Below are 12,657 nucleotides of genomic sequence, written 5' to 3'. Positions count from 1 at the left end.
AAAAAAAAATCTGCTGACTCTTGATCCAACTTGAAATTTAAACTATGATAAAAATTTTGACCTTAAAACAACTCTGAATGGTAAGCAAGGCAAGGACATCATCACATTTTACAAATGGAAAACATAACCTGGAAGGTTAAAGTGCGCATTTGACCATCACAGGCATTTGACTGATGATTTGGACGCAAGTTCTCTTTCTACTTCATTATGCTGACAGCAATTTATGTAGGTTAGCCTATCTGAATTTATTTAATGCTCAATGAAAGTGTGTGAACTGATAACATCCTCAAAGACCACACAGGCTAATAGTTTTCAATTTTTTTTCTCCTAGGACTGAAGAATCCTACGAAAACAAAGAAAATCTGACAGAAATTCCCAGTGTGTAAAAAAGATGAAAGTATGCTAGCCAGGCTGAAGCTGGGAAGGAGGACTCCTGGAGTCAGACCAGCTCCTTACTTCTATCCTAGAGGTGACAGAAGAATGCTACTCTATAGAACTCTAGGGAACTAGGTTATGAAAGCAACTAGTTTAGATTGATCTGTTTATTTACCCTCACCACTCCCCAAAAGAGAGAGAGAGAACTCAAGAGAGATAGTAAATATTATTGTTTAAATTTAAAGTAAAATAGCTTATTGTTGAATTTACAGTGTTCTTACAGACATCTTCGCACCCCAATATACTAGCACGAGTTCAAAAGAATGACATGTAAACTTACTGAAATAAGTATCTATGATACCAAAACGGATGAAAAAGAAAAAAAATTACCTACTTGTCATTAATTTCTCATACAGTTTGATTTTCATAAATAATTCCTAGTAACTATCTTATTAGAATCAAGGACGCCACCATTCTTTTTTTTGTTCTTCAAGTATACAACTAAAATACTTTAAAAAAAAAAAACAAAAACACCCTCCCCGCCTTTTTTTTTCTATTCTCACATGAAACCAGTCACAAAGAACAACAAATTCTTATGAACTGTGTCTAGGAATATCTAGTTTTCTATATTTCCAATTTCTAGGTTTCTCAAAGGCTATAATACTTCGGTTCCAGACTATATTAGCCTAGTAATTTAAAATTTCTTCCAACTTCAGTCCATAGGTCTAAAAGTTGAATGGCTAATACAATTTTACGTTAAATAAAAACAAAAACAACATTTGGCTCTATGAGCAAATATCTCTGTTAAAAAGGTATTTTTTGGCTGGGCACGGTGGCTCACGCTTGTAATCCCAGCACTTTGGGAGGCCAAGGTGGGCGGGTCACGAGGTCAGGAGATTGAGACCATCCTGGCTAACATGGTGAAACCCCATCTCTACTAAAAATACAAAAAAAATTAGCCGGGTGTGGTAGCAGGTACCTGTAGTCCCAGCTACTCAGGAGGCTGATGCAGGAGAATGGCGTGAACCCAGGAGGCGGAGCTTGCAGTGAGCCAAGATAGTGCCAGTGCACTCCAACCTAGGCTCCGTCTCAAAAAAAAAAAAAGGTTTATTTTTTTTTTCCCCATATTTGGGCCAATAAAATCCTTATATCAGATAACAAACAAAAATAATGGATGGTGTGAATTATATCTATTTGCTATAGGAACTTTGTTACTTGAATACTTGCATACAAAAAAAAATTGTTTTAGTTGTCATATTACTTATATATTTAACACTGAATATTACATATGAAGATCATGCTCTAGAAGATCGTACTCTGCACAAATAATTTACTTTTATAAAAGGCATTCCATTGCCCTGCTATTTCCATTTTTAAATCTGTCATATAAAATCACGTGGTTTGATACAAATTTGAGATGATTTTACTGAAGCAGAATGTTTTTCAATAATGAAAATAGCAATTTATTTGTTTATTTTTGGTGGAGGCTTGTAGGATTTTTAAATCAAATCTCAGGCACTGTGTTATTTCACCAATATTTTAATATGTTACATGAAATTTAAATACAAATAACACAGTGATTCAATACAACATTAGATCTCAACCATTCCTTAAAACCAAGTAATTTTAAATTCAGACAAATCGAAAATTGATCATTATTGTTAAGAAAGTATTCTTCTTGAGCAGCTGTCAAAAAGATAGACAAAACAAGGGCTGTGAATGCATGCAAAAGTTGCAGACATGTTCAGATTTCATTCCAAGCTGCTGATAGGTAAGAAGGACTATTTAAAAGCTTAAAATGAAATGTTAAGACTTGAACTCCTTCGTTGGCTGTGTTCTTCCTATCCCTAAATCCTAAATTACTGATGTATAATTATAGTCAGCGATGTAGCCATAAAATTGTATCTTCAGTATTACTCATTTTTCTTTTATAATTGTCAATGTTTAACCAAATGACAAAAATTAATTTCAGCTCTGATATTGGCAAAGATGAGGTTTACCAGATTTTAAAGGTGTGACTTCAAAATTTTTTAGATGGTACTGTTGATAAAAGTACATTGAAATTATTAAGTTAACGTCAACTAGGAGATGACTAACACAGCTAAGAAATTTTAAAGCCAGTTATCCCTCACCTCAAGTGAGTCATTTTGACAAACAAATTGTTCCTCATCTCTTAAGTTATTTAAAAGTATGTTATTTTAAGACACTTACTTGGCAAATATGTATTTTAAACATAGCAACTATTTGGCAACCATACTATAGAACAGAAATAAGTAATAATCAGGTAAATAATATAAATTGAGCATCTCTTACCTGAAATGATTTTTTTTTTTTTTTCAAATTTTGGATTATTTGCATTATACTTACTGGTTGAGCATCCCTAATCTGAAATCCAAAACCCAAAATGTTCTAATGAGCATATTTCCTTTGAGTATCATGTTGGTGCTCAAAAAGTTTCTAATTTTGGAGCATTTTGTGTTTCAGACTTTCAGATTAGGGATACTCAACCTGTAATGTTAAATACTTAGAAGATAAAGCAAAATGTTTATAGCAAATTTAACGTTCCTAAATGTGTAGTAATTGATTCCAATTTCTGAATTTGAACATTTGAGCTCCACTTTTTTGTGGTTTATTTTATATGGAAACTCTAATTTCAAATATTTAGGAAAACTTACACATATTATAAAACATTTTCATACTTTAACATTAATATTTTTCATTACAAGTCAGAGGTTCAGTATTTAAAAGCCTAATAATGTGTTAATATCATCTCTGTTTAGAAAGTATTTTCCCTAACAGTTTTACCAAATTCTCACAGCAACCCCAAGAGAATCTAGGACTCAGAGGGGACTTCTTTAAGGTTAGTTCTAAGTGGCAGGCCTGGATTCCTGGACATTATCTTCGTAAAATTGTGGCATCTAATATCTTTGAGTAAATGAATAAATGAGTAAATGAGTGAATAAGTGCGTATAATTCTTAAAAAAAAATAGGATGTTTATGTAAAGGCACTTAATTTTTCTATTAAAATGTAGGTTTTTATTCTATTGTTTGAGAATGTGTTCTTTATAATAAATATGCATAATTACTAAATCATTCCATGCTTGATGAAGCAAAACTAATATACTTCTAGGTAAGTCATATTCTTGGTTGTAATATATCTCATACCAGTGTTCAATTCCTAAAAAGCTACTTTTACTTGTATTCATCCTTCAAAATGAACTCAAATGTCACCTGCTCTAAGCAGCTTTCCCTGAGTCCCTTACAGAGATAGTGCCTCTGCTAAGAGTTCTGACGCTTCTCTGTTCATTTTTGTTATAGAGTTATTAGTGGTTTTAGCAATTAATAATTTCAAATAATTAGATATTAATAATAAAGCCACAGATCAGCACATTATAGCACATGGGCCACTTTGTTTTGGAATAATTCATTTCTTTGTATTTTCCATTGCACTGTGGGCTTCTTGAGAGTCAGGACTATATATTTTATCTGTAGAATCCTAATACATAATAGGCAACCAAGAATAGACATCACTCGCTCACTCACTCACTCACTCACTCACTCGAGATTCATGTAAGTTTCAAAAACAGGGCAGAGTCCTGAAAGGATCATACCTACCATACTGAAATATCTTTAATACGTTATACAATATTAGAAAAATGTATAATATCATCTAGAAACCATGAGTTTAATATGGCATACATGTAAGTATACACACCTAAACTTTCCAAATTGCTGTTTTGCTTCCTTTGTTCTTGTAATATTAAACTCTTCCTACTGTTAATCCATCTCTATACTAGACTGTCAGCATAAAAAAGAGAAATATAGACAGTAAATAATTTTTAAATACAGTGTGAAACATATAACTAAGTTTTAATATTAAAGGTTTATGAAAATTAAAATCCATAAATCAGACATATGTATTAATATTTATATATTATCTAAGATTTTAAAGTTATTTTAAGGTATTTCATATTTACTGGTTCATGCGAATATTTAACAAGGTGCAAATAATGCTAATGATAAAGTTTACTGAGGGAACTCAAGAAAGAGGATTAAAATATATTTAGTATATATATAAACAGTTCATTAGAGAATAGCATTTATATCTGACAATAATGGATAAAAAGTATATTGTTTTGAGGCTAAAATTAAAACTTTTATTTATTTGCAAAAGTAAACATCATTCAAAACTATGAAACTTTCAACACAAGAAGGATTATACACTGTATAGAGCATCAATTTATAAAACTGGTATGTGCTTTCAGTGACCTTTCAGTTGAAGTGAAACATAAAAGTAGTACAGGTTGAGTATTCCTTGTCCAAAATGCTTGGGACCGTAAGTGTTGCAGATTTCAGATTTTTTTGAATTCTGAAATATCTGCAGTACATCAATTTAGCATTCCTAATCCAAAAATCCAAAATCTGAAATGCTCTACTGAATATTTCCTTTGAGTATATCGGTGCTCAAAAAGGTTCAAATTTTGGAGCATTTCAGATTTTAGATTTTCAGATTAGGGATACTCAACTGTAATAAAGAATACAAAAAGGGAAATAATTTACTAAATTTTTTTTTTTTCTTTTTTTTTTGAGGCAGTCTTCACTCTGTCGCCCAGGCTGGAGTGCAGTGGTGCGATCTCGGCTCACTGCGAGCTCCGCCTCCCGGGTTTGTGCCATTCTCCTGCCTCAGTCTCCCAAGTAGCTGGGTTTACAGGCATGTGCCACCATGCCCAGCTAACTTTGTATTTTTAGTAGAGACGGGGTTTCTCCATGTTGGTCACGCTGGTCTTGAACTCCTGACCTCAGGTGATCCACCCGCCTCAGCCTCCCAAAGTGCTGGGACTACAGGCATGAGCCATCGTGCCTGGTCCACTAAAATTTTAATATAGGAATGCCAAAACTTTGTTACTGTATATTGTAGATTTCTGGTAATGCCTATAATAGAGACTTTTTTCTGATTAAATTACTAACCAAATCACTGGAGACCCTAAAATTCTCATCACTAATCTTGATGGAGCACTTAGGTACTCTTAGGACTTTACTACATTCTCTGCATAACTAATCACGCATATACATTCTATCTTTCCTCTAGGCTTCTAAAGGAAAGCAATCAAGTTATTGATTCATATCTATTATATTGTCTGGAACAGAGCGTAAGCTTAATAAACATCTGATAAATAGACATACTAAATGCTGTAAACTAGATTAAAATTTCTGGGACAACAACTAGTGCTACATATTTTCATATAAAAGACATAATTTCATGTCTTAAATGTTCAATACTCCTGAAAATGTTCTGAACTATACATTCTCAGCCATACATCTACGAATATTATAGCCTTTTTAAACCTTCAACACGTTCAGTATACTATACTACACAAACCTTAAAAACCTTGTCTGTCCAGGCATAAGCTTATAATTTGTCAAGTATAAAATAAATGTGAAAACAAGATGTGCTGTAGTTTCCTAAGAATCATTTATTCAGTATTTATGAATCAGTAACAAATACTTAGGAACACCTACTATGTTTTAGGCACAAATAAATAAATACTCTACTTACTTTCAAAAATCTTATAGTCTAATGTGAAAGATCAACATTAAATATGCAATGATGATTTAAATAATTACAAGTATGTAAAGTATTATAGAAGAACAGCATAGAAGAGCGAACTACAAGAAAGTTTAGTGAAGGAGTTTACCTAGTTTGAACTAGCCTGAAGTTAGTAAAAACATAGTATCTACACAGACATTTTTTTAAAAACTCTATTGGCTGGGCGTGGTGACTAACACCCATAATCCCAGCACTTTGGGAGGCTGTGGCGGGTGGATCACGAGGTCAGGAGTTCGAGACCAGCCTGACTAACATGGTGAAACCCCATCTCTCCTAACAACGCAAAAATTAGCCAGGCTTGGTGGCACACGCCTGTAATCCCAGATACTCAGGAGGCTGAGGCAAGAGAATTGCTTGAGCCTGGGAGGTAGAGGTTTCAGTGAACTGAGAATGCGCCTGTGCACTCCAGCCTGCAAGACAGAGCAAGACTCTGACTCAAAAAACAAACAAACAAACAAAAATCTACTTAGCTCCTTGAAGACAGGATCAGCATTTTGTTGTTCTTTGGATCCCAATCCACAGGACTGACAAAATAAATAATTTATTCAGTCAACAAATATCTACTGACAACCTATGACGTGCCAAGGCTAAGCTCTTAGTAAAGTGCTAGAAATATAACAGTAAGCAAGAGAGGCAAAGGCCCTTTTTGCTCTCTCAACAGATGTTTGCTGAAATGCAATGGTTAAATATAATGGTTTCATGAGAATTCAAATTTATTGGGTTTTAGTTTTGGTTTTGGGAGGCTGTCATGCCAGGTTGCCATAGTTACCTCTTAGGAATACATTACAGTGGTCGAAGCTAGTTAATTTTTTTTTTTTTTTTTTGAGACAGGGTCTTACTCTGTCATCCAGGCTTGACTGCAGTGGTGTAAACATGGCCCACTGAAACCTCTACATCTAATTTTTGTATTCTTATTGTAGAGACAGGGTTTCACCATGTTGCCCAAGTTAAATTTTTTTAAATATCTTAGCAATGTAAAGAAAGAAAATTAACCTCTGTTATTAACTGTTTGTTAAAATATAACTTAAAGAGAACTGAATAAAATAGTGTTAGTCTACATACTTGTGTTTAACACACAACATGAAATTAAATGAGTTAAAAATACTTAAGACAGAAATATTTTTAAGAATTATTTTAAAAACCTAGATGAAATGACTCTCCCTATTCTTTTATATCTGACTTTTAAAGTAACTTGTGAATGGGGCAAGTTTTGCATAGAGTGCTACCCTTAGTCATTCTTAGTTTAAGAATGTGATATGCACTAAGAATGTGACAAGTAATTCGAAAAATTATATATAAACATGATATATATTTATATTTTATATTTTTATAAGAAAACATTTTTATATATTGTTATATTGTATTTTATAAACATATTCACATACATAAACATATAAACATGTTTATAAATATAACTTATATTTATATATAAACATAAAAATGTTTATATTACACATTTATATATATGTATATGTTTATATTATATATAAACATAACATACATTTATATTATGTTTATATAAACATGAGATCCAAGATTCCAGCCAACAAATGAGAAATTATATTGACATAATCTAGATGAAATTAAACCAAGATAATGTAACATCATCCATTTACACTTGAAAATGTTTAAAGGGATGGAATGAAGAACGCCAGGCTAAAATATGTATCTAGATCATGGAAAGTAATAGTACTATACTTTATTATTTAGCTCCCACAGAAAGGCAGTAAAACAAAATTTTTAGAAAAGAGGCACAGACTCTAAAACCAGACTGCCTAAGTTTAAATTCCAGTTCCACCATTATGAGCGATGTAACTTTGAAAAGTTACCTGGCCTTTCTGAGCCTTAATTCTCTCATCTGGAAAATAGGATTAATATTATTATTTACATCAGAGGCTTGTTATAAGGAATGATAATTTGGTATTTGTAAGACTCTTAAAACTGTGCCTGGCAGATATAGAAATAATGGCTGATATTAGTTTTAGAGCATTAGCTTCATCAGGGTAACATATTTCAAGAAAAGCAAACCAGAGTATATTTAAGAAGTAATTTTTAATTTTTCTTAGTTACCAACTCTTTGAAAGCGATAGACCTTTTCTTCAGAAAAAAATCATACAATTACTTTCAAGTGATTTGTCAACCTTCTAAAAGTTCAGCTCTGACACCAAAGGTTTTGGAGCTCACAGGTTAAAAATTCCTAATCTACTGGAAGGCAAACAAGGTGGTAAGAAAAAAATGTGGTCTGGAAACTATAATAAAAAGAACAGCTTAAGGTAGATGAGAATATAGGGCTTTGAAATATTTAGAATATAACAGTTGCTCTCAAATTTAAAGCATGGTCTCAACGAGGAAGTGGTACTCATGTTTTATTGGTGTGTATTACTGAAAGAATAGGTTACAGGGAGGCAGATTGGTATGTAAAATGAAGAATAGAAGGCGAATAGAACTATATCTGCTAGGGACATAGTTTTCAGTATTAACAGGTTAAATTAGGTCAATTCGAATAATCCTACCAACACTATAAGATCTATTCAACAACAGAATGGCTCAAGAACTATTGCTAGGCATTAACGATAGACAAGTGAACAAAACAAACAAAAATCCCTGTCCTCGTGATTCTAAGTTTCATTGGCAGAGATAACGCAGTCACTAACCAGGGAAAATAAATTTTGGAAAGCAGTAAACATTTTTACCAGTCTACTTTCAAAAAGTCGATACTTTCCGTCTGCTACAGTTATATCTTTAAAATTATTAGTCTTCATGGGATTAGAAAGTAGTTGCTTCTTTATTTTAACACCACGTACTGGGTAATTTAGTATATTTTATTTTCCCCACTGAAACAAGCTTATTGCTTTACATCATGATCTGGCATTGCTGAAACTAAAGGGTGGTTTGCAACTAACTTGAGGCAGTTTACTATGATTTGAAGTTCCCCAATCAAATACCAACTTGACTCACTATAATCTCAAGCGCACTCTGAATCAAACACCCTATTCCTGAAGGGAGAATTAACTATGCAAAGAGGAATAACTAAGAAATCAGAAAAGGAATTTACATATTTATTTATAGACATGTTTTCATACCCTGAACTCACCAGAAACAAAAAGAAAGTGAAACAAAACAAAACAGTCTTCCAAAGTGTAAATTCAAATGTGAAAGTGATGGCTAGGGGAAAAAAATGGGTTATCAAACCCAGATAGTACAGCAAATCTGTGCTCTAGGAAAGTAATCTAATTTCTGGAACTGTCTGTTTTGGTGTAGTATCCCAATTACATGAAAGGGATATTTAAAAAAGGCAAATAATATGGAGAAAATGTTTAGTAAATTAGTGTTTTAAAACTTTCTGTTCTGACATGGTGCTTACTTACCAAGTAAGTAAGACTTACCAAGTCTGACATGTAATTTTACCTACTTAATGCTGAACTTGTTTTATTAAGATTTACTTGCTAAGCTTGAAAAATACCTTAGTATCTTAAATTTTGGTACAATTTCCCAGGAAATACTCACTCTATGTCTAGACATGTAGAAATTAAACATATATTTTAAAATGTCTCAGTTAATATTTTGAAGTGTCAAACAGAATTAGCTTTAAAAAATCTAAAGACATGCCATTTAAACTAGACATCTCATAGGTAAAATCTTAGCTGTAATCTAATCAGATTATTAAATAGCATCATATAATGACCTGTGTTTATTTCCTCTGCAATTTTCAAATCTTCTATTTGAATTGTATGATCCAACATCTCCATAAAATGGTCCCTGATTTCTTCAGCCGGCTCATCATCAAATTTGTAATCACACAACATTACAGTGGATCCAGGAAGGGGAACAAAGACTCGATAAGGGAGGATGTGGAACTCTTTTTCAGAATCTAAAAGGAGAAAAAATATTATGAATATTTAGATAGGTTTGTCACTGGTATCAGTGATAACATATTTCAGAAGTACATAAAAAAACTAATAGAAATAAAGCTTAAAAAAGGTCAGTATTTTTTCATTTTCTAGTTGATCTGGCACAAAACTGCTCTTACCAAATTGTGCTTTACCTCAAAACCCCTGGTCTTTGCAAGAAACCTAAATGATACTCCTATGAAAAACAAATTTATCTCCAAGTGCAGTGGTTCATGCCTGTAATCCCAACACTTTGAGAGGCTGCGGTGGGCAGATCACTTGAGGTCAAGAGTTGGAGACCAACATGGCCAACATGGTGAAATCCCATTTCTACTAAAAATACAAAAATTAGTCAGGCATGGTGGCGGGTGCCTGTAATCCCAGCTACTCGGGAGGCTGAGGCAGGAGAATTTCTTGAACCAGGAGGTGGAGGCTGCGGTGAGCCGAGATCGCACCACTGCACTCCAGCCTGGGCAACAGAGCGAGACTCCATCTCAAAATAAAAATAAAAATAGAATAAACTTATCATTGCCTTCAATGTAAAGATGTTGATTACACATTCTTATATGACCCACTGTCCTATGAAGAACACTCAAGAGACAATTTTGTCCCTAATGTCAGAAACATTGTCCCTCTTGTTTGTTTTACCCTCATAGGCGCTGTACATTTTACAGTTGGTTTTTCTCTCCTTCATCCAAGTTTGGAGCCAAATTACCACCCACCTTACACCAAGTGCACAGGATCTGATAGAATACATTTTTGTACTAATCTCACCATGAATTTGGTCTTACTAGATGCAGCCCCCTTCCTATATCAAGCATGTTTAGGACATCTAGTCATACATACATTTTTTGTGTACCAATCTCACCACCAACTCCATTTTGCTTTCTTTAACTTCCCTTTGACTCTTTATTACTAATACTTATTTTCACTTGTTTACTTATGCTTCTTTGTAAAAAGCCTTAAATCATTTTTAGAAAAAAATAAATAGAAGTAAATAATAAATATCTCATTCTTTGAATACTTACAAACTGGAATATATTATTTTCCCTAATTTCTAACATAGTCACTGTTGCATGTAAATGATTACTTTTTAGTTCAACACTACGATTCTTATGAACTATCAGAAAGATAGAAATTTTGTGAAAAGAATGACCTCTTTCAGCCACAGATATGATTAAAAAGTTACTAATGTAAAGATCAAGTGGAAAACTAGGGCTTACTTTAATAGTAACCTAGACTTCGTTATCAAGAAACTAGTGGTAACTTTACATAATTACAAACAGAAGATGAGGAACAATGCCTTAAGTGCCACGGGAAATGCAATGGCTTAAACTATGTGTTCCTTCCAGATTCGGTGTATCATCTTGTTTGCACAGGAGAACTGGGAGAGAAATTTTACTCTTTGACCAGACTGTCTCCTAGCTGTGGAAGAATAGTACTGCAATTTGTACTGTAGCACAAAAATTATCCACACATTGAAATTAGGACTATATTATTTTATTTTGGGCCACAGTTACTTGAAACAGATTAAATAAAAACTTAAAAATGACTATAATGTGCATGTGCAATTGGCATGCAAAATTTTAAAACCATTTCAAACTACATCAATTCTTGGTCTATCTGAAAAATAAGCTAAAAAAATTAAACATTAAATAACTGGTTCCAATAAATTTAAATTACTAATTTAAAAAAGCACTTATAACTTTCAAATTAAGACGTTAAATTAGTAATTGAGTATCTAAATAAGACTCGTTTTCTGTTGGTCTGAGGTTTAAATGGGAGGAGAAATCTTTTTGAAAAGACACATCTCAAAAAGCATTCAAAAGCAGAATCCTTTAGAAATATCCTCATGTCATGGTATTTAGTTCAAAATTATCTGAATAAATTCAAAACAAATAAAAAACTAAATTTAAGCCAATATAAAAATTGAGTTTCTATTGCTCAAATGTCCTAGCTGGTATCACAGTACTATAGAAGCTTTTAATTTATTTATGTATTTATTTTTTATAGAAACTATTTTAGAACAGGTGATAGAAGAGCTGAAGATTAAAGTACAGGAGGACATCTGCATAAAGGGATAGGAAAAGTGCTATTCAGAGAGTGGAATCATGGGCACAGGCAAAGAGGATTACAAATGTTCTGGGAAGACAGTGGAGTTTGGTATAGAGGATACTGACGTAGGGATGGGCAAAAGTAAGAGGTTTCATAACTGATGACCTCCATTTTCACAATGAGTAGGTCATGTATGAGAGTAAGCTGAGCAGGATCAAATGAAGACTTAAAACAGTGAAGAAGGCTTAGGCTATATCTTAAGAGGAATCAAAGAGGAAGATCACAACAAGTATAAGGATTAATTGGAGGGTTTTTTCGTTTTGTTTTGTTTTGTTTTAAACTGACATTGACATACTAAGTTCTTTTATCTGGATAGCCAAAATTAAAAGCCTAGGTTTACTTCAGAGATCAGAAATAGAAAGTTATAATGTCCTTTACAGACTTCCACATGCATGCAAAAATACTCTAATTCAGGTTAATTTTATGGCATACGTTCTACATTTTACTGTATTACAGCATCTATAAGATCTTACCAGTATATAAGAAAATTAAGCTAAGTAAAATGAGGACAAAATCTAAAATCTAACAATTTGGTGTATAAATTCAACATCAGAATTTAATTTATTTATGCTTGAGAGGATGGATAACTCATTCTCCATGATGATTAGTTTATATCACATGCTTGTATCAAAACATCTCATATACCTCATATATATATACACACACACA

The 12,657-nt window shown here is 32.8% G+C and overlaps 1 protein-coding gene across 1 annotated transcript in view; it reads right to left on the bottom strand.

The window, feature by feature from the left end:
- LOC105553178 (chromosome unknown open reading frame, human C1orf27) overlaps positions 1–12,657 on the bottom strand; it is a 49,661-nt gene that overhangs the window by 4,076 nt on the left and 32,928 nt on the right. The window contains exon 13 of the mRNA XM_011999154.1: positions 9,669–9,854. Coding sequence (XP_011854544.1) covers positions 9,669–9,854 — 186 coding nt within the window. The remainder of the gene's footprint in view (positions 1–9,668; positions 9,855–12,657) is intronic.

This window comes from Mandrillus leucophaeus, unplaced genomic scaffold (assembly GCF_000951045.1).
Source record: "Mandrillus leucophaeus isolate KB7577 unplaced genomic scaffold, Mleu.le_1.0 Scaffold584, whole genome shotgun sequence".
Taxonomy (NCBI): Eukaryota; Metazoa; Chordata; class Mammalia; order Primates; family Cercopithecidae; genus Mandrillus; species Mandrillus leucophaeus.
Note: the sequence above shows the minus strand (reverse complement) of the source record. Positions and strands in the feature narration are given on the sequence as shown.